The sequence below is a fragment of the Vigna umbellata genome, chromosome 11, assembly GCF_029865625.1.
Source record: "Vigna umbellata cultivar VRB3 chromosome 11, Vumbellata_1.0, whole genome shotgun sequence".
Classification (NCBI taxonomy): Eukaryota; Viridiplantae; Streptophyta; class Magnoliopsida; order Fabales; family Fabaceae; genus Vigna; species Vigna umbellata.
This window is the reverse complement of record NC_142175.1, coordinates 11,139,467-11,160,800: the sequence shown is the minus strand read 5'-3', so window position 1 is coordinate 11,160,800 and position 21,334 is coordinate 11,139,467. Positions and strand designations below refer to the sequence as shown.

The following is a 21,334-nucleotide window of genomic DNA, read 5'->3' as shown; positions in this document are numbered from 1 at the left end:
AAATGCATTTTACTTACTTGGGTGGAGATACTAGATGCAATGAGAATGCTTCCAAGCTAGAATGCTCTCTCCCAACCCCAAACTTTGATGGCACACTAGTGAAAAAGTGAGTGGAAGAGAAATTTTCTTAAGAGGGAAGAGTGAAAAGATGTGGAAAACCTTGGAGAAGGTATGTGGGAGTGTTTGTGCAAAGAAAAGTCTGAAAGTGTGAGAGAATGCGCAGCTTAGGGTTTAAAAATACCCTAATGGGCTCGGGTCCCACTAAGGGGAACTAAAACCCCATTCTGCGAGAGTACCGCTCAGCGGTAAAGTACCGCTCAGCGGCACTTTCGTGAAGTGCTCTTCTCCTTCTTTTCTTAACCTACGTGCCTCCTAGACATGCCCCTCACTGGCTCCCTGCAATTCAATGTTCAAAATGCTTATGCAAACCCTAACTAAAACAAACAAACAGAAATATTCAATCAACTGGGTTGCCTCCCAGGTAGCGCTTGTTTAACGTCACGAGCCTGACCCAAAATCCACCAACACCCATCAGTAGGTGTTACAGCCATTGTATCCTTCAGTAGATGCTATATCCAACAAAATAATTACAAAAATAATGTTCACAAATTACAAATTACAAAACCAAATCAAAAGTTTTTAAATTCACTGGGTTGCCTCCCAGCAAGCGCTCTTTTAATGTCATTAGCTTGACCCAATAAAGTTCAAGTTCCATCTTCTTTGTAGTTGATGTTGTCATTCCACCAACTCCTCAGCTGTTTCCTTTGAACTGTTTTGGTTCTTCTAGAACATGGAGACTCTATCTCTATCATCTCCTTCTCTTTAAAGCCCTTCACAACCCACAACTTGTTCTTGATTCTAACAGGTGTGCCAAGTTGGAGTCTTCTTTTCTTCCAGTCTCTAGGAGTTTCTTCTCCTCTTCCAATCTCTTCTACCTTGGGTACCTGAAACAACAAACAATGGTTACCTGAAACCTCAAGATTTTCATCTTTACGGCTAGTCATGGGTGCATCTCGAAATGCAGCTTTATAACTAGCTTCTTCCTCCTTTGCTTGCATCTCATCTTTGAAAACATCTACCACCACTCTCTCCTCTCTATCCTGGAGCACCACTATACCTTCATTTACATCTATGATAGCCCTGGCCGTTTTCATAAACGGTCTTCCAAGTATGATAGGTATCTTCTCAGTCTCCATCTTCATCACCACAAAGTCTGCCAAGAACTGAAGTTTGCCAACACAAACTATAATGTCCTCTACAATCCCACATGGCTCCTTTGAAGATCCATCGGCCATTACTATTTTAATCTTTGCATGTTTCATTTTAACATTGCCGAGTTGCTCCAGTAAAGAATAAGGTATCAAGTTAACACTTGAACCTAAATCAAGGAGAGCTTTCTTTACCTTTTTCTTCCCTATAGTACAAGGGATAGAAAAACTACCTGGATCTGACGCTTTAGGAGGGAATGACTCTTTCTTAACAGTTATACACTCTTTTGCCTCATCATCTCTACGTCTCTTCTTTGTAGAAATTTCTTCATCAGATTTTGTGTAAACTGCAATTTTCTGTAAAATCTGTTCCCAAGGTGCTTTATTATCCACCATTCTGAATAATTCTGTGAAATCCATTTGTTTCTCTTGATTTATTGGAAAAGGAAAATTGTTTTTGCTCTCTATTTCTCTTCTTTCTTCTGTTTCTCCTTCTTCTAACTCAATTATCTCTTCATTCACACTCTTTACCACTTTGCACTCTTCTCTAGGGTTAACCTCAGTATTAGCCCCAAAATTTCTATTTGGCCTTTCTTCCAATTGCTTGGTAATCTGACCCATTTGAATCTCCAAATTCTTTATAGCAGCTTCAGTGCTCTTTTGAGAAGATTCGGTTTTCTGTATGAATTGCTGAAGAGTTTCTTCCAACCTTGTTGATTTTTCATTAAGCATAGATAACTGTTGTCAAAAGGTTGGTTGCTGCTGCTGCTTATTATATTGATTTGCTTGCCCAGTTTGTCCTTAACCAATGCTTGGATGTGGTTTCCACCCTTGATTGTAATTCCCTTGACGGTATGGAAATTGATTAGCCATGAAATTAACATCCTCCAAGGCCTCCACTGGAAAAGCACATTGACCATTGATATGATCACCTCCACATAATTCGCACAACTGGGTTTGTACCTGTGCAGCAGTTTTCAACTCTTTAGGTAATTGTGCAAGAGTTTTAGTCAGAATCTCCAACTGTTGAGTTAGAATTTTATTTTGAGCTAGCAAGGCATCATGTGTCTGTAATTGGAGAACCCCTTTTTGTTGCATAGGAACTCCTCTTTCGCTGTTGAGCTCATTATCACTAGTAGCCATGTTGTCAATAATTTCTATAGCTTCCTCTGGAGTTTTCCATTTAATATTGCCTCCTGCTGAGGCATCAAGCATCATCTTGGTTTGTGAACCAAGCCCCCCAAGGAAAGTTAAGACTACTTCCTGTTCTTCAAAGCCATGCGTGGGTGTTTTTCTTAGCAGACTTTTGTATCTATCCCATGCATGCCCCAGTGATTCTTCCATGCCCTGCTTAAATGAAGATATCTCTTGCTTGCCTTTTGTCACCTTTGATTGTGGAAAGTACTTGTTCAAAAACTTTGTTACCACTGCTTCCCACTCTGTGAAACTTCCTTCTGGAAAAGAGTTCAACCAAAGCTTAGCATTGCCTCCCAATGAGAAAGGAAACAAACTAAGTTTGATTGCTTCGTCTGGCACCCCATTGATTTTCACTGTGTTGCAAATTTCATTAAATGTAGTAAGGTGCTCATATGGGCTTTCATGAGATAACCCATTGAATTGATTACTCTTCACCAGTTGGATCAATGCTGGTTTGACCTCCATATTGGCTGCATTAACTCTAGGTCTAGCTATGCTGTTAAAATGTTGAGGTCCAGCTATGTTGGTGTAATCAGCAAGAGTTCTTCTGATATTATTATTCTCCATATTTTCTGTGCTATTGTCAGAACCTTGTGGTGATGGTTGCAACAGAGTTTCCGGAGGAGGGAAAAGTTCTCTAGATGTTCTGATTCTTCTCCTCCGTCTACTGTCTTCTAATCCTTCAAGCAGAGGTTCTGTTATTTTCTTGCTTCTAGTTCGAATTGCCTCCTGCATACACAAGAACACAAAACCCTAGAAAATTTGGTTAGCACAAAAAAATATAAAAGAAAATATAAGATTCAGAAAATAATAATAAAAAAAAAATAAACAACAGAAAAATAAAATAAAAATTCGAAATTTAAAAATAAAATAAAAAAAAATAAGTCAAAGATAATCAATAATCACACAAATTAACCAGTTAAACCACGAGTCCCCGGCAGCGGCGCCAAAAACTTGATGGACAAATTTATGAACACCAAATTATGATGTCACAAACTTGTTTTCAATCGGCAAGTATGACCGAATCGTTCAAGTAATAAAACTTGGTAAGACCAAGTATCGTTCTTCCCAAAGGACTCACGGCCTAGTTTAGTTATGTGGTTTCTTAATTAACTAAGACTTACAAACGAAATATTTGTGGTTTAGAATGCAAGACAGAAAATAAACATGTATGCATGAATATTGATCAATGGAAAAAATCAAAAGCTAAACACTTTCAATGAATGATAGATATGAATATGTTTGTTGGGGGTCAATTTCATCTTATCCACTCTCATATATTTTAAGGAATTCAACAGTCAAATCACCATTGTTAATGCCACTCTCTAATGTACCTTTCCAGAAGGCTTCTCCCTAATCACGAGTTCATACAATTCCTAGCATTCCTAATGATCAGTTCATAAGTACAGGAGCTTAACGACAACCAATATAAAATTGGGAGAAATTCCCCGGATCTAGACTTCCCCATACGTTCCCGTATCGACAAAACCAATAATCATGCATCGAATGAGTTAAACAATGCAAGCATTAAGCAAAGAGGAAAAACCCTAACTAACGATGAAAAGAAAGCATAAGTCTTAATTAAAAGATGTAAAAACAGATTCCATATATGAGAGTTTCACAAGATGACATTGATTCCCCAACAAACATAAAAAGTTTAGTTCACCATATTCATGGTGAACCTAGATGAATTACAATGAAAGAATGAAAGAATAAACCCTAAAAAGGTGAAGCGGAAGCCTCAGCATCCAAGATCCTCCTTCAAAGGGGTGGTAGAGAGAGTGTTTGCCTCGTTCCAGCCAGAGATACCTAACCCTAGGAAACCCTAAAGCTTATGTATCATTCGTAAATTACAAAAAGTCAAGTCCAAGCCCATTAAAGTGCCGCTCAACGGTAAACTACCGCTCAGCGGTGATTGCGTGACTTGTTTTCTCCCCTCAACGGCCATTTTGCCCCTCAGCGGATCTCCCGTGACTTCCAGAGTACCGCTCAGCGGTAAAATACCGCTCAGGGGTGAATGCGTGACTTGTTTTCTCCCCTCAGCGGCCATTTTGCCCCTCAGCGGACGTCCCGCAAGCTCCTGAGTGCCGCTCAACGGTAAACTGCCGCTGAGCGGTGACTTCGGCTTCTCCTTTTGCACTTTTTGTTGTCTTTTCTGATTTCATCTCTCTCCTTCTTCACTTCTTTTACCAAATTCACCTTAAAACCTGCACAAAAACACTGAAATCAAGCATAAACCTGTCCAACTCTCTTATTTCTAAAAATATAAAGAAAAATATGATTTCAAGCTAATTTCTAAGTGTGAAGGTTGCTTTTAGTGTCAATTTTAATCATAAAAATAACAGTTTTTCAACTGTTATCAGTGGACTATGGAGGAATTCCATAATGTGGTAGCTTGGCCAGAGGAGCCGGTGCAAGGAGGAGGAGCTGAAGCAGCTGAAGCTTCAGTTTGGGAGATGGAAGAAGATGAAGCTGATGATGATGATGCATTTGAAGATGATGAAGATGAGGAAGAAGAGGAAGATATAGAGGATAGCTCAGATTGATGAGGAGCTGAGATAGCATTTATTGATGAATGCTATCATGAACTTATGCTTTTGTTGGTTTAAGTGTTCTGAACTTATTTACTTTTGTTTTAGATTAAGGTTGATGTACTCTATTGGAAACCTGGTTTGTTATGATGGTTTGCTATTGACTGTGATTGTGTGATAAGTAATGCTTGCTGATGATTATTGATTGATTGATGTTGAGATAGATGTGCACATTAAATGCTTATACAGGTGATTCACAAGCTTTGTGAACAAATGCAGGATATTATGATTGTGATTGTGAGATTAAGCAGGATGTGTATGTCAAATGTGAATGAGCCTATTTGTGAGGTTTTGAGCTCCAGAGTTTTTATTGATTGAATGCTATTACTTTGAAAGCATGAATGATTTTGCCCAGGTTTTCTATGATTGAATCAATTGCTTGTTTTGCATCATATGATCAAGGCCGTTTGTTGGAACCCTTTTTATTGGCCAAATTCATGAAGTTAGCCCACTAAAAGAGAACACTTTGTGTTCTATCCTTTGAACCCTTAGCCTTGAACATAAATTGAAAACCCTTGTTGAAAAGCTTTACCTTGAGTTAAGTAGAAAATCTTTTGTGGTTTTGTTAAATGTTCAAGTTTGGGGTTGTTGAGAAAGCATGAAAAAGAAAAAGGAAAAGCATTGAGCTAAAAGTTAAGAATAAGAATGTGAAAAGAAAAGAAAAAGAGAAAGAAAAGAAAAGAAAAAGCAAAGCTCAATGTAAAGACAAGTTGGGAAAAATAAGAATAATTGTGTTGTTATGATTCTCTTAACTCAAGGATTTTGTGATCCAGAAAAACCAATTTTCTTGATTAGCCCAGCCACGTTATAAGCCATTGAAAAGTCCTTGTGATGATGCATGCTTGTAAATGTTTTGATTGTGGTTAAATGAAAGGCAAAGTTGATTCATGTGACATTGTGGTAGTGGAGTGAATGAGTGATTACCTCTTATACACTTGTGTGTGAGTGAAACACTTTACCTGGTGAGGAAGTATTCCATGAACACATGAACATCCATGCTTAATTGATTGATCATTCATGAAAAATTGCATTTGTTTGATATTAACTGAGTTTGTGAACACTAAAGCATGTGCACATCTTGATTGAAATCTTGGTCAAAAGCTTGATTGAAGTCTTTGCTTATCTTGAAAAGAAATTTTTGAATGAGTGAACCATCATATGAATTGGTAGAAGATTGAGTTACATCTTGTTTGCTTGAGGACAAGCAAAGTTCTAAGTTTGGGGTTGTGATAACAGTTGAAAAACTGTTATTTTCATGCTTGAAATTGATACTAAAAGCAACCTTTAACACTTAGAAACTAGCTTGAAATCATGCTTTTATTCATATTTTCATAAATAAGAGAGCTGGACAGGTTTATGCTTGATTTCAGTGTTTTTGTGCAGGTTTTAAGGTGAATTTGGTGAAAGAAGTGAAGAAGGAGAGAGATGAAATCAGAAAAGACATCAAAATGTGCAAAAGGAGAAGCCGCAGCTGCCGCTCAGCGGCAATTTACCGCTGAGCGGCACTCAGAAGCTCACGGGGGATCCGCTGAGGGGCAAAATGGCCGTTGAGGGGAAGAAACCAACTCACGCACTTACCGCTGAGCGGCACACTTATGGACTTGGGCCTAAATTTTCTGTAATTTTAGAATAGTATATAAGCTTTAGGACGTCCTAGGGTTTGTATCTTTGGCAGAAACGAAGCAAACACTCTCTCTTCCACCCCTTTGAAGGAGGATCTTGGATGCTCAAGCTACCTCTTCACCTTTCTAGGGTTTTATCTTTCATTCTTTCATTATTATTCATCTAGTTTCACCATGAATATGGTGAACTAAACCTTGTATTGTTGTTGGGGAATCCATGTAGTCTTGTGAAACTCTTATATATGGAATTTGTTTTTACATCTTATATTTAAGACCTATGCTTTCTTTCATCATTAGTTAGGGTTTTTCCTCTTTGCTCAATGTTTGCTTTGTTTAACTCATTCAATGCATGATTATTGATTTTGTCGATACGGGAACGTACGGGGAAGTCTAGATCCGGGGAATTTCTCCCAGTAGTATATTGGTTACCGTTAAGGTCCTGCACTGAAAGAACTAATTATTAGGAATGCTAGGAATCGTATGAACTCGTAATTAGGGATAGGCCTTCTTGCAAGGTAATTTAGAGAGTGGCATTAACAATGATGAAAAGAATGTTGAATTCCTAAAGTATATGAGAGTGGATAAGATGAAATTGATAACCCCAACAACATACTCATCCATATATTCCATTGAAGTGTTTGTATTTTGTTTTAGCCATTGATCAAATTCGTGCATACATGTTTATTTTCTGTTTTGCATATTAAACTCCACTTATTTCGTTCTTAAGTCTTAAATAATCAATGAATCACATAACTAAACTAGGCCGTGAGTCCTTTGGGAGAACGATACTTGGTCTTACCGAGTTTATTACTTGAAACGATTCGGTCACACTTGCCGATTGTTAAACAAGTTTGTGGCAGCCGTTTTTCGGTGTTCATAAATTTGTCATCACATACACTATAGCTAGAAATTCTTTCTCTGTGGTAGCATAATTCAACTGAGCATCATTCAGAACTTTGCTGGCATAATAAATTGGATGAAAAATTTGTTGTTTTCGCTGGCCAAGAACAACTCCTATTGCATAATCACTTGCATCACACATTAATTCAAAATTTCTATTCCAATGTGGGGCTACAATTACTGGAGCTAACACTAATTTGCTCTTCAATATGTCAAAAGCTTTCAAACATTCTTCATTCATCACAAAAGGAGCGTCCTTCATCAAAAGATTACTCAATGGTTTAGCAATTTTTGAGAAGTCTTTAATGAATCTTCTATAAAACCCAGCATGACCGAGAAAACTCCTAATCCCCCTTACATTTGTTGGTGGAGGCAATTTCTCAATGACTTCTACTTTAGCTTTATCTACCTCAATTCTTTTAGCAGAAATTTTATGTCCTAGCACAATTCCTTCAGTTACCATGAAATGACATTTCTCCCAATTAAGAACAAGATTTGTCTGAACACATCTTTTAAGAACAGTGTTCAAATTAGCTAAACACCTTTGGAAAGAATTTCCAAAGACTGAAAAATCATCCATGAATACTTCAATGCATTTTTCTAAGAGATCTGCAAAATTGCTTGCATACACCTTTGAAACGTAGCTGGAGCATTACATAATCCAAACGACATCTTTCTATAAGCAAAGATACCAAAAGGACAAGTAAAGGTCGTCTTCTCCTGGTCTTTTGGATCTACCACAATTTGATTGTATCCAGAGTATCCATCTAGAAAACAATAGAAAGCTTGACCTGATAATCTCTCTAACATCTGGTCCATGAAAGGAAGAGGAAAATGATCCTTCCTAGTGGCTTTATTTAGCTTCCTGTAATCAATGCACATACGCCATCCAGTAACTGTCCGAGTAGGAATAAGTTCATTCTTATCATTATGAATCATTGTCATCCCACCTTTCTTTGGAACCACTGTACTGGACTCACCCATTCACTATAAGAGATTGGATAAATGATACCAGCTTCTAATAGTTTCAATACTTCTTTTCTAACCACCTCCTTCATTACAGGATTTAACCTTCTCTGTGGTTGAGCACTCAGTTTATAATCCTCTTCCATAAAGATCTTATGCATACAATAAGTTGGGCTAATTCCTTTAAGATCTGAGATTGACCACCCAATTGCTTCTTTGTTAGCTTTCAGAATTTCTATCAGCTGTTCTTCTTCTTGTAGAGATAAAGAGTTACTGATGATGACTGGCTTTGTTCCATTTTCTTCTAGAAAAACATACTTCAGATGTGCTGGTAATCTTTTTAATTCTAGCGGCTTTGCTTTGACTTCTTCTTCCTTTTCAATTATTTCAAACATTCACTACAAAAAACCGGTTATTTAGTGGAGGTTTATTTTCCATTTTGCGGAGGTTTTTACCCTCCACAAATTAATTTCCAGGGGTTTTTCAAACCCCCGCAATTAGAGTCGTCGCTATTAATTTGCGGGGGTTTTCAATGACCTCTGGTATCCATTTTATATTGCAGAGGTCTTTTTGTTGAGGGTTTTAACCTCTTCTATTACTGACTATTATTTTGTAGAGGTTTGAAACCTCTTTTATTTTCAACTATTTTACTGTAAAATCAACCTCGTTTTTCTCAAACCTTTTTGGATTAATACCATATTCAATTTGACAATTATAATTTACATGTTTTAAGTCGCCTCATTTGTACTATTTAGGTTGTGAGTTTACAACTTTATTTTGCTTATATTACATATATCACCATTAAGATGCTTATAGTTTTGTCAACAATATTTATTTGTAACAAAATTCAAATACTATAATAAAGACAAACAAGCATGACAAACTTCTTTTACCAAAGTCTTGAATTATATATCATTAAAACATTCAATTATCAAAAACACCATGCTATATAAAAGTAAGTTAAATTGAATCGTAATTACAACTAAATTCATAATTAATCAAAATCCATAGGCTAAATATAGTTTCATCCTAAAGGACATCATAAACTCCCTAAATGTTGCTAGCACCAGATGATCCTATCGTATCCAAAGGAGACTCGGGCTCATTTGCATCACCACCTTCCTAAAATGATAAAACAAAAATATTAATAATAAAGAATGCTTATAATTAAAGTATATTAGGCACAATGCTTCAACTATATTTAGTAACTTACTTGAGGTTGACGATCAAAGAATGAGATCAATTCATCAGGAATCTTTCCTTCCTTCATTATCATGTATGCTTTAAATGCTGATTCTAAATTGTTATACTTTTGTTGCCACTGATTAGAAGATGATGATGATGGGACAGTGGTAGATGAAGCAAGACTTAAATCTGAAAGTCGAAGTCTTGTATTCCTAAATGCATTAGTAGGAGCTGCTCCCAAACCCATACATCGTACTCTCCCAGAATGCTCTGGGCCTAACACTTTACCAACAACATCATTAGGAGAAACCTCTGATTCATTGGTAGTACTTTGAGTCAAACCCACTTCAATTTGTTCCTATAGGCATATAACAATTTATAATTAAAAGTCTAAATATTAAAAAAAACATATTTGAAAATATAATATTATAATAGAACTAACCGCTATATCTTTTGCTGCGTCATTTACAAATGATCCATCCTTTCTTTTATGAGTTTCAATGTATAGTTTTCCACGACTAGGCAGTTGTCCAGTTTCCATAAACTAAATAAAAAAGAAGAAATTAAAATAAATAGTAAACTTTAAAAAATAGTAAAAACTGTCATGTTTACTAATATCCCTACCATCTCATGCCTTTTTCTTGAGAAAGGTTTAGAACCACCTGTATGAGGAGTTAGTTGCTTGTTGCGATTTTCTCTATTTTTTTTACACATCTCCTATGAGAGAAACAATTGTAAGTTAATATACCAATAAAATAAATTAAGTACACAAACAATTCACACCATTCAAAATAATGAAATTTATACCAGTGTTTCTGGTTTTAGACGATAAGTAACAAAATGAGCCCATTGAGTTCTTTCTATACCAGTTGGCACATTACTTATGATTTGATCTTTGGTTTTCGCTGGATCATAAAACTCATTCCATAAATTCTGCCTATGTGCAGCCCATTTTCTACCAAGAGTTAATTTACAATATCGTTGTGCATTAGCTTCAGCAATCCTAAAACAAAATCGAGGCTTTTGAAAAAAAGAAAACATAGTTAGTGTGTTAACATTTATAAAAAAATTGAAAAATTTCAAAAGATAAAAGTCATACGTGCATAATGATATATATACCTGCAACATTTCCTTAAAGCATTCCAAAAAATATGTGTTAGGCATGCCTGTTTTTCCAGACCACCTTTCAAAATTAATTGGAAACAAATTGCCATCAGTTGCCAATATACCACAGTATCCTGCAAGCACGCCTTGTCCTTCACCAATAGGCATGCCTATCTCATCAAACTCCACAATGATGCGTTCCCCAGAAGGTAAATTATTTACTTCTTTGACCTTGACCTTAATTTTCTTGAAAACTCCTTCTAAGTCTTTAACAATAAAACAACTTAGTCAATCATCACTACAATTTAAAAAAATATGCATTCAGAAAAAATAAATATGACATATACCTATTGCATCAACAGTCCAATACGATAAAGATTGACGTCCAACTTGTTGGGTGGATGTTTCAGTTTGTTCTGTGTTTTCAGTGGGTAATGAGGATTCACATCCAACATGCGTGGATGTTTCAGTTTGTTGTGTATTTTCAGTGGGTAATGAGGATTCAAGTCCGGCATGTTGTGATGATGGTGGTTGGTCAATCATTGGAGAAGACACTATAGGATTAGTTGGTGAAGAATTACCTGAAGGTTGAGTTGTAGTATTTTCCACACATTGAGGTTGAGGTGTAGATTTTTGCAGATTTCGAAAACGCTTAACCTTTTGCATGACTACATATTTATGAAAAATAATTAACTTAAAAGGTGAAACAATTAGAGAATTCTTTGATGGATAAGTGAGGATCATTATATCAAATTCTGGTGCAACGAAACATTGACATATTGGTGAAATTAAAAAAGTGAGGAAAATTGACTAAAATATACCAAAATGCTGCAAGTGAGAAGTAAACAATCAAGAAGTAAACAATTAGAATATGGAATGATCTTATGTAATGGCAAGTGGTAGTTTTCTCAACGGACAATGACAATTGCTTTTATAATGTCTTACTTCACCAATTGTTGCGATCACTGCCTACAATTATAATTCTAATCTCTATAGACACTTTTAAAGTTCAACAGTATATAGTAATTAGCTATACAAAATACTATCACTACACTTTGCATACATTGAAGCAGCCTTAATAAAGTAAAAAAAACTTGCTAAAGTGGGGAACATGTATCAATCTGAATTCCCACAATAAATACACCAAATAAAAACAGAAACACACACATCATCATCCCAATGTGACCTTTTTCTGCTGCATGCATATCCATCTTTACATAACAGTAACCTTCAAGAACATGGTTAGCATATTCAGAATAAGAACCTTAAAGACAACTAGTTAAGCCACAATTCCAATGAATCCTTAGCTCACAACAAATACAGAAAAATAAAATTCAGAACATGGTTAGCATATTCAAAATGCAGATTCATTACCTTCCCAAATGATGAAGAGTTGTAATTCAAAATACCCAACTTCTCCTTTCTAACCTGAAACTGAGAAGATGTAGTCATATAAATATGTGGTACATATATTGAAAATAACTTTGAATATAAATAATCATTAACTTTGCAAGTCATACATTTCACTCATGGATATCATCATCTAAATGGTTTGTAGCCAATTGAACATATTCATTGTCATTACTATAAAATTTCTCAAGTTGTTGATCTTCATATGGCTCATTTTCATACACCTCTTCTTCTACCTCTTCTCCCATTTCATACAAATCTCTTGGCTTTAAATGCACTACAACACTCCACCCTTTATTAACAACATCATCAACATAATATACCATTTGTGCTTGAGATGCCTCAATATAAGGTTCATGTTCTTCACGGTCTCCAATATGAATAAGTCTATCAAAGTTAACACAATTAAAATTCCATTGATCCTTTCTATATCCTCTCTCTCGTGTTGTATCTACCCACTTACACTTGAAAAGAACAACTTTGAATCGGCCATAATAATTAAGCTCAATGATATCTTCTAACTTTCCATAATAGGGTAAGTCTGCTTGCCTTAAGTTCCTATCAACACTACTTGAAACACAAGATGTATTAGATGTTAAAAAAACACCACTATTTTGTGTTCTCAATCCCTCATCTCGAGTCAATGTTCGAAATTTAAACCCATTGATGTTGTATGCAGTAAATCTTCTAGCATTATCCAATGGACCTCGTGCTAGAAACTTCAAGTCCATAGACATTGTATTTACTGTTTCTGGATTCATAATCTAAATAAAGAAATTATGTTAGTCAGAATTGAAAGATAACATAATAAACAACAAAAAGTGTACTATTTGATCACCTACCCGTTGTTTAAACCAATCAACAAACTCTTTAAACACTCTAGTTTCTATCTCAGTGGTTGAAGGTCGCCTTCCTCTTGATCTTCTTTTTATTAGTTCTTTAAATTCACTACATGAATTTATTCCAATATAATAAAAAAGGATGACTAATATAGTTGAATTTGTTTAAATACAAATCACACACTTAATGTAGATTACTCACTCAACAAACGGTGTGACTATGGCACAATTTAAAAGCACATATCGATGGGCTTGTAGTTTTTGCATCTGAGTTAAAGTAAACATCGAGGAACCTCCTACTGCCCTCCCAGCTTGTGGGAATATAGATGACTCAATAGGCTCATTATCATCTGGGTTATCACAAACACGTCCAGGTCTATTGAACCTTGTCTCTATATCTTCAATGTATCTAGAACAAAAGGTAAGAGACTCTTCAGCTAAGTATCCCTCGGCTATAGAACCTTCTGGTTGTGCCTTGTTTCGTACAAATGTCTTTAAATGACCTAATTCCCTATAATAATGACAAATAGTTACATTAAACAACTTGGATATATATATGATACCTTAAACAAAAAGTACTAAGCATTACCTCTCTATAGGATACATATATCGATAATGAACAGGACCTCCAAGCTTTGCTTCTTCTACTAGATGGACAGTTAAATGAACCATAACTGTGAAGAATGATGGTGGAAATAACATCTCTAAGTGGCAAAGTGTAACCACAATGCGATCTTGAAGCATTTCAAGTTCTTGTAGATTTAAGCTTTTAGTACAAAGGACTTTAAAGAATGAGCAAAACTCCACCAAGGTTGCAGTGACATGGTTTGGTAACAAGTTACGAATTGCCAATGGTAGTAATTGCTCCATAATAATATGGCAATCGTGACTTTTTAGTCCTAATATTTTATGTTGCACCTCATCAACACATCTAGAAATGTTACTTGAGTAACCATCCGGTACTAATACATTTTTCAAAGTTTTGAGAAACAACTTTTTGGTATCACGAGTTAGTGAAAACAAAGCAAGGTGATATCTTCCATTATCATGTGGCCAAAGATCTTGTCTTATACCCATTTCCTTTAAATCTTTCCTAGCATTAAGATTGTCTTTGGATTTAGGCTTTTCATTCAACAAAGTATACATAATATTGTCAAATACATTTTTTTCAATATGCATAAAATCTAAATTGTGGCGTAACAAATTAGACTCCCAATATGGAAGTTCAAAGAAAATGCTTTTTTTTTTCCATTGTTTAACTTCTTCTCTATATCTTTTTCCTCTACCATCCAAATGAATTCCTCTCCCAAATGTGACATTAATATTTTCCACTTGCCTAAAAATGTCAGAGCCTGATAATTTTAGTGGTGGATTCCGTTCTTCAGTGCTTCCATCAAAACGAACACGATTCAATCGAAATCTATGGTTTCTACTTAAAAAGCGACGATGCCCCATAAAACACCACTTCCTACTATGAGGAAGACGACAAGGTTCTGCATCAAAGTTACAAGTAGGACAAGCTAAACCTGTGTGTGTGTTCCAACCAGATAAAATACCTAAGCCAGGAAAGTCACTAATTGTCCACATAAGAGCAGCTCGCATTCTAAAAGTTTCATTCAGTGAAGAATCAAAGGTGTCCACTCCATCACTCCATAGCTCACGTAACTCATCCACAAGGGGTTGTAAGTAGACATCGATATTATTTCCAGGCATTTGCTTGCCTGGAATGATCATGGATAGGATCAATGAAGTGTGCTTCATACATATCCAGGGTGGAAGGTTGTATGGAATTAAAAAAACTGGCCAAATACTATAGGTAGAACTCATAGTGCCAAAAGGATTAAAACCATCACTAGCAAGGCCTAAGCGAACATTTCGAGGATCAGAAGAAAATTCTGGATGCATTAAATCAAATGTCTTCCATGCCTCACCATCCCTTGGATGCCTTATAAACCCATCCTTGTTATCTAAAGAATGCCATCTCATATGCTTTGCAGTCTTAGAACACATAAACAATCTTTGCAATCTTGGTTTCAATGGAAAGTAACGTAAAACTTTAGCAGGTTGCTTTTTCTTCTTCTTCTTTGGGTTCCATCTAGATGTACCACAATGTTTGCATGTGTCCAAATCTTTTTCATCATCTCTTAAATATAACATACAATCATTCGGACATGCATCTATTTTGGTATAGTTAAGACCCAGTTTGTTGATGACTTTCTTAGCCTCATAAAAAGAAAGAGGCAACTTTGCTTCACTAAATGCATCTCTTAACAAATCTAAGATCATAGTCATTGCCTTGTCACTTAATCTACACAAAACCTTGATATGATATAACTTGATTACAAATTCTAATTTTGTGTACTTGCTCCCATCACATAAGATCTGATTTCCATCATTGAGAAATTCATTAAATTCATTATGATTCTCCCTTGGCCTTTCATTCAGAACATTGTTTACATCCACATGTTGTGAACCTATATTAGTACCTTCTTGCCTATAATGCCCAAATGCTTCATTTATCATTGTTTCCATTGGATTTTCAGAATGAAATGTCTCTTGTATATCATCTTCATTTCTTGAAATATCTTTTGTTTGTTTCTCACCGTGAAGATTCCATATAACATAATTTTTAGGAAATTGTTTTAAGATCAAGTGCTCTTGAACTTCGACTCTATTATGCCATTTCATAAATCCACATTTGGGACATGGGCATCGAATTGTATCTCCAATAGCCCCATTCTCAAAAGCAAAATTTAAGAATTTTTCTAAACCAATAGAGTATTCAATTGTATTTCGAGGTTTAGCAATCCAAGATTTATCCATTCAAAAATATTCCTAAACAAAATGAAATACACTACCACATCAAAAGGATAACAATATTCATGGAATATACAAACAAAGATTGAATTAATAAATAAAATGTTTTCAAATGAAATTAAATGTACTAACCTTGATAACTGTGAGATTCCAAAGTTTGATGGCAGTCAAATAGTAGAACAACTCAGTAACTCAGTAATAACACAATACCTCCCCAGCTTAGTTGTAACACCAGCTTATTAATAAGCACGTTTGTATCTGTGAACTACCTACAAAGTGGTTTAGGAGAAAAGCTGAAACTATAAGCTTATATTACATTGCTTGTAATTGGTGGTAAGCTTTGGAGTAATAGGTTTACAGGGTAAAAACTCATATCCCAAAATAATCAAAATATTAAAGAGATACAGATTTTCAAGTTATAAAAAGTTAGTTTATTACTTAAAAAAAGAGATTTAAGTGTCAATTTTTCTTTTATATCATGCATAGTTTTCCAGAATTATACCTTGACTTAAAAAACTAAATAACCAATTATATATTAAAAAACAATCCATAAACATTGCACCAACTATAGTATCATGCGTAAGTGTCAACAACTTATGTATTCAATCATTTTGACCAACATAAATATGCCACTGCTCCAAGACTTATTCATGCCTAATTTTTTTTAAAACCATATAAGAGAACTAATTTTATATGCACTAAAACACCAACTTTTCCTCACTATTCCAATATATTTTTTCAGTAACCAAGTTTCAATACCCCCAGGCAATAACCAATACAATCATCACCATACTTAAAGCACCTAACAGGAATATAAAATTATATGGCTCCAATTAAATGAACAACATACCAACAACACAAGAATTCAAGCATTACAATTTATATTAGCGAATCATAAGCCAAGTGAAAGCACAAAATTTTCAAATAGCAAATAAATATACAGTAAAAAACAATGGTTCTCTAGAACAATTATAAAAGAAAGAGAGATTCCAATTTTTAAAGCACAAAATTTTCAAATAGCAAATAAATATAAATAAAAAACAATGGTTATCTGGAACAATTATAAAAGAAAGAGAGATTCCAATTTTATGAACTGTAGGTAAAGGGAGTTTGATCAAAGTTGTAATTAGATAAGGGAACAGGACAATTGTCCTCACAGGCTGCCATGTAGTCCATGATGGTGAAAGACATGTTGGACCACAAAAGGAAGAAAACATCTATATTTACAAATGCAGTCAACAACTCTTTTAAAAATTAAAATCACAATTATTCATGGAATATACAAACAAAGATTGAATTAATAAATAAAATGTTTTCAAATGAAATTAAATGTACTAACCTTGATAACTGTGAGATTCCAAAGTTTGATGACAGTCAAATACTAGAACAACTCAATAACTCAGTAATAACACAATACCTCCCCAGCTTAGTTGTAACACCAGCTTATTAATAAGCACGTTTGTATCTGTGAACTACCTACAAAGTGGTTTAGGAGAAAAGCTGAAACTATAAGCTTATATTACATTACTTGTAATTAGTGGTAAGCTTTGGAGTAATAGGTTTACAGGGTAAAAACTCATATCCCAAAATAATCAAAATATTAAAGAGATACAGATTTTCAAGTTATAAAAAGTTAGTTTATTACTTAAAAAAAGAGATTTAAGTGTCAATTTTTCTTTTATATCATGCATAGTTTTCCAGAATCATACCTTGACTTAAAAAACTAAATAACCAATTATATATTAAAAAACAATCCATAAACATTGCACCAACTATTGTATCATGCGTTAGATTCAACAACTTATGTATTCAATCATTTTGACCAACATAAATATGCCACTGCTCCAAGACTTATTCATGCCTAATTTTTTTTTTAAAACAATATAAGAGAACTAATTTTATATGCACTAAAACACCAACTTTTCCTTACTATTCCATTATATTTTTTCAATAACCAAGTTTCAATACCCCCAGGCAACAACCAATACAATCATCACCATACTTAAAGCACCTAACAGGAATATAAAATTATATGGCTCCAATTAAATGAACAACATACCACATGATATCACAGTACAACAACACAAGAATTCAAGCATTACAATTTATATTAGCGAATCATAAGCCAAGTGAAAGCACAAAATTTTCAAATAGCAAATAAATATAGAGTAAAAAACAATGGTTCTCTGGAACAATAATAAAAGAAAGAGAGATTCCAAATTTTAAAGCACAAAATTTTCAAATAGCAAATAAATATAAATAAAAAACAATGGTTCTCTGGAACAATTATAAAAGAAAGAGAGATTCCAATTTTATGAACTGTAGGTAAAGGGAGTTTGATCAAAGTTGTAATTAGATAAGGGAACAGGACAATTGTCCTCACAGGCTGCCATGTTGTCCATGATGGTGAAAGACGTGTTGGACAACAAAAGGAAGAAAACATCTATATTTACAAATGCAGTCAACAACTCTGTTAAAAATTAAAATCACAATTATACCTTTAATGGCTGGCAAGATTGAACAACTGAATGATCAGCACAGGTACGTTCATACTTATTAATTTGATAGCACTAAACATACTTATTTATTTTCCCATTGCATATAACATCAAAACAAAGTCACTAGCCAACCAAACAAATGATCAATAGTTAATTTCCAATTCAGACGTATATTAACCCTAAACAATATATAAATTTTGTTAGAGAATAATCCCTAAAATGATTCATTCATCTACTTAAAACAACTCTTTAAAAATTTTCCTTTCATTGACCGAATAGAGCACACACCAGACAATTATCAACAACAATTTCAAATCAAAAGGAATGTCTATAAATTGAAAGCAAGAACCTTCTAGTACATCATCGATGTCGGGGAAAAAAGAGGGTTCAAAAAAATACTAGGTTGAAGAATTAAACCTGTCCGTGAGCTGGCTTCCGCACCTGGCTTGACAACCACACTTTGCTGAACCTGGCCGGCGACCACACTTTGCTCAACCTAGACGACGACTACACAGAACAAAATATGAGTTGCTATGAGTGGAAGGAAAGTTGCTAAACTTTGGAAGAAACTAAAGTGAAAATTAGGGATTGAGATTTGGGGGGAAATAGGAAGAGATATTTTGGAGCAAGAGTCAGATGAAAGTTGGGAGCAAGGATTTGGTGAATAAGTTAAACTCCCGCTTAGGTTTTAGGAAAAAGGAAAAAAAAGGGGGAATTTTTTTGGAAAATATGATGTTAAGTGGGAAAGTTTAAATTTTTAATTAAGGAGGTTATAAACCTCTTAAAAGAAAAACTAAAACCCCTACAATTACTAGCAATCAGACAACTCATTGTAATAATTTTAAATAATGTTTATTTATGGAGGGTTTTTATAACCTCCACAAAATAACCTCCATTAAATAATATTTTTTTTGTAGTGATTGGATCTTCCACTGGACTCTTTTTCAATGTTTCCAAGTCCATCAAACATTCATCAATTAATTTCTCTTCTTCTTCATCTAAATCTTCACAAGCATCAATAAGAGTTTTCTCTAGTGGAGAAACATACCGCATCATCCTTTCTTGCACCATACAAACTTCATCAAGTTCATCAAATTGAAAACATGCTTTATCATCATTTGGATATGTCATGGCCTTGGATACGTCAAAAGTGACTTTTTCATCATCAACTCTCAATTTAAGCTTACCATTCTCTACATCAATTAAAACTCTAGCAGTCTTCATAAAAGGTCTCCCAAGAATGAGAGGTACATCACTATTCCCTTCCATCTCCATTACAATAAAATCTACTGGGAATACAAATTAGTCAACCTTCACTAAAACATCTTCAACCACTCCATATGGATATTTAAGAGACCTGTCCGCCAGATGAAGAGCCATTCTGGTTGGTTTGATTTCCAAACCTTTAATTGTTCTACACATGGATAACGGCATTAAATTAATGCTCGCTCCCAAATCAATCAATGCTCTTCCAACTTCCAAGTCTCCTATGGTGCATGGAATAGTGAAGCTTCCTGGATCTTTAAGCTTAGGAGGTAATTTTTGTATGATTGCATGTTAGCAAAAATCAAAGATGAAGTTTTGATGATGAACAGATTTGCACAAGTCAAGATCCATAAAGACAAATTGAAGATCTCTGTATTTTATAAAGCTTTTATAATAATCAAAGTTGATGTAATAGTGCTCAAATATGTATTAGGGTTGATTCTTGTAATTTATATTTGATTTATTTAGTTAATCGATTATTACTGAGAATAATCAATTAACACTAGCCGTTGGGGGTTTCAGATTTGAAAAACTAGCCGTTGTACTCATTATTAATCGATTAATATTTATGTTAATCGATTAAATGCGTTAGATGGCCCGTTTTCGAAGAATGGAAGGGTATTAGGCTGAGTCTATAAAATGGCTCACTCTTTATCTCAAAAATAACTCTTCCCTTGTGCAAAAGATCTCTGAACTCTTTGAGAACTCTGTGAGATTGTTGAAGCTAAGGAAACTCTTGTCTGCAAAGTCCTGAAGTGCTTCTGCGGTGATAGAGGAATAGCTTGTTCATCCTTGGTGTGTCCGAGGAAGTGCTTGGAAGAGAATCATCCTTCGTGAAGCATTCGAAGGAGGTGGTCATCCTTTGTGAAGATTCAAAGGAAGTGTAAGTTCGTCTCTTGTGGTTTCAAGAGAGGTGGTATTTCTAAACTCTTACAAATTGTTTTTCTTTGTGACTAATATTTGTAAGTGTTTTGTGTTAGTGAAAAAGGTTTATGTTGTTTGAGATAAGCGACTGGACGTAGGATCCTAGTGATCTGAACCAGGATAAAATCACCTGTGTAATTTTTCTCTTTCTCTTACTCTGTTATTTATAATTAATCATTCGCCCAGTAAGAAAAATTAAGAGAAAAATAATAAAAGGCACAATAAAAGTATATAACCAATTCACCCCCCCTCTTGGTTTGTTCCACGCTAATAATTCCGTTGCAGCGATTCTAACAATTGGCATCAGAGCTTGCTTTGATAGTCATTCAAGTGGCAGGATCACATCAAACCTTTGTAGAGGGTGCATCAATCAATAGACCCCCACTATTCACAGGTGAGAACTATGCATTCTGGAAGGTAAGAATGCAAATATTTATTACGTCTGGCTCTTCTGTTCCTACTAACAATACACAGGAACCAAAGCCCCGTGGTCAATGGACCACTGAAGAAAAGAAAAGATTTCAGAATGACGTAAAAGCCCAGAATATCATTGCATCAGCATTGACTGTTGATGAGTTCTACAGGGTCTCTGTATGCAAAACTGCTCAAGAAATTTGCGACGTACTCAGAGTGACGCATGAAGGAACAGATGATGTAAAGAGGGCAAGGAAGAACTCCTTAATCCAAGAGTATGAAATGTTCCGGATGAAGCAAGGAGAAACAATTTCAGACGTTCAAAAACGCTTCACCAACATTGTCAATCATCTCATTGGACTGGGTAAGTCATTTGATACCGATGAACTTAAC

At 34.9% G+C, this 21,334-nt stretch overlaps 3 protein-coding genes and 1 long non-coding RNA gene across 4 annotated transcripts; all 4 read right to left on the bottom strand.

The window, feature by feature from the left end:
- Nucleotides 1-9,466: 9,466 nt before the first annotated feature.
- On the bottom strand, nt 9,467-11,439 carry LOC148190975 (uncharacterized). The gene is made up of 6 exons (XM_088101456.1): nt 11,121-11,439; nt 10,789-11,039; nt 10,477-10,689; nt 10,294-10,386; nt 10,112-10,213; nt 9,467-10,027 (listed from the first exon to the last, which is right to left on the bottom strand). The coding sequence occupies exons 1-6, from the start codon at nt 11,437-11,439 to the stop codon at nt 9,686-9,688; spliced, it is 1,320 nt and encodes a 439-aa protein (XP_087957582.1). The 3' UTR covers nt 9,467-9,685.
- A 231-nt stretch (nt 11,440-11,670) lies between these two features.
- LOC148190972 (uncharacterized) lies at nt 11,671-16,096 on the bottom strand. Its single transcript, XR_015782897.1, has 3 exons — nt 15,972-16,096; nt 12,148-12,207; nt 11,671-12,001 (listed from the first exon to the last, which is right to left on the bottom strand). It is a non-coding gene; the product is annotated as an uncharacterized LOC148190972 (long non-coding RNA).
- Nucleotides 12,297-13,079, bottom strand: LOC148190974 (uncharacterized). The gene has a single exon (XM_088102530.1). The coding sequence runs from the start codon at nt 12,942-12,944 to the stop codon at nt 12,297-12,299; it is 648 nt and encodes a 215-aa protein (XP_087958656.1). The 5' UTR covers nt 12,945-13,079.
- LOC148190973 (uncharacterized) lies at nt 13,080-15,641 on the bottom strand. Its single transcript, XM_088102529.1, has 2 exons — nt 13,612-15,641; nt 13,080-13,533 (listed from the first exon to the last, which is right to left on the bottom strand). The coding sequence occupies exons 1-2, from the start codon at nt 15,552-15,554 to the stop codon at nt 13,221-13,223; spliced, it is 2,256 nt and encodes a 751-aa protein (XP_087958655.1). The 5' UTR covers nt 15,555-15,641; the 3' UTR covers nt 13,080-13,220.
- Nucleotides 16,097-21,334: the final 5,238 nt, after the last annotated feature.

Coding starts and splice junctions, on each gene's coding strand:
- LOC148190973 (XM_088102529.1), bottom strand. CDS start 15,554: ATGGAAACAATGATAAATGAAGCATTTGGGCATTATAGGCAAGAAGGT. Junction 13,534..13,611: donor TATATGTATCCTATAGAGAG/GTAATGCTTAGT, acceptor TCATTATTATAG/GGAATTAGGTCATTTAAAGA.
- LOC148190975 (XM_088101456.1), bottom strand. CDS start 11,439: ATGCAAAAGGTTAAGCGTTTTCGAAATCTGCAAAAATCTACACCTCAA. Junction 11,040..11,120: donor TTGGACTGTTGATGCAATAG/GTATATGTCATA, acceptor TTATTGTTAAAG/ACTTAGAAGGAGTTTTCAAG. Junction 10,028..10,111: donor ACGCAGCAAAAGATATAGCG/GTTAGTTCTATT, acceptor ATATGCCTATAG/GAACAAATTGAAGTGGGTTT.
- LOC148190974 (XM_088102530.1), bottom strand. CDS start 12,944: ATGAATCCAGAAACAGTAAATACAATGTCTATGGACTTGAAGTTTCTA.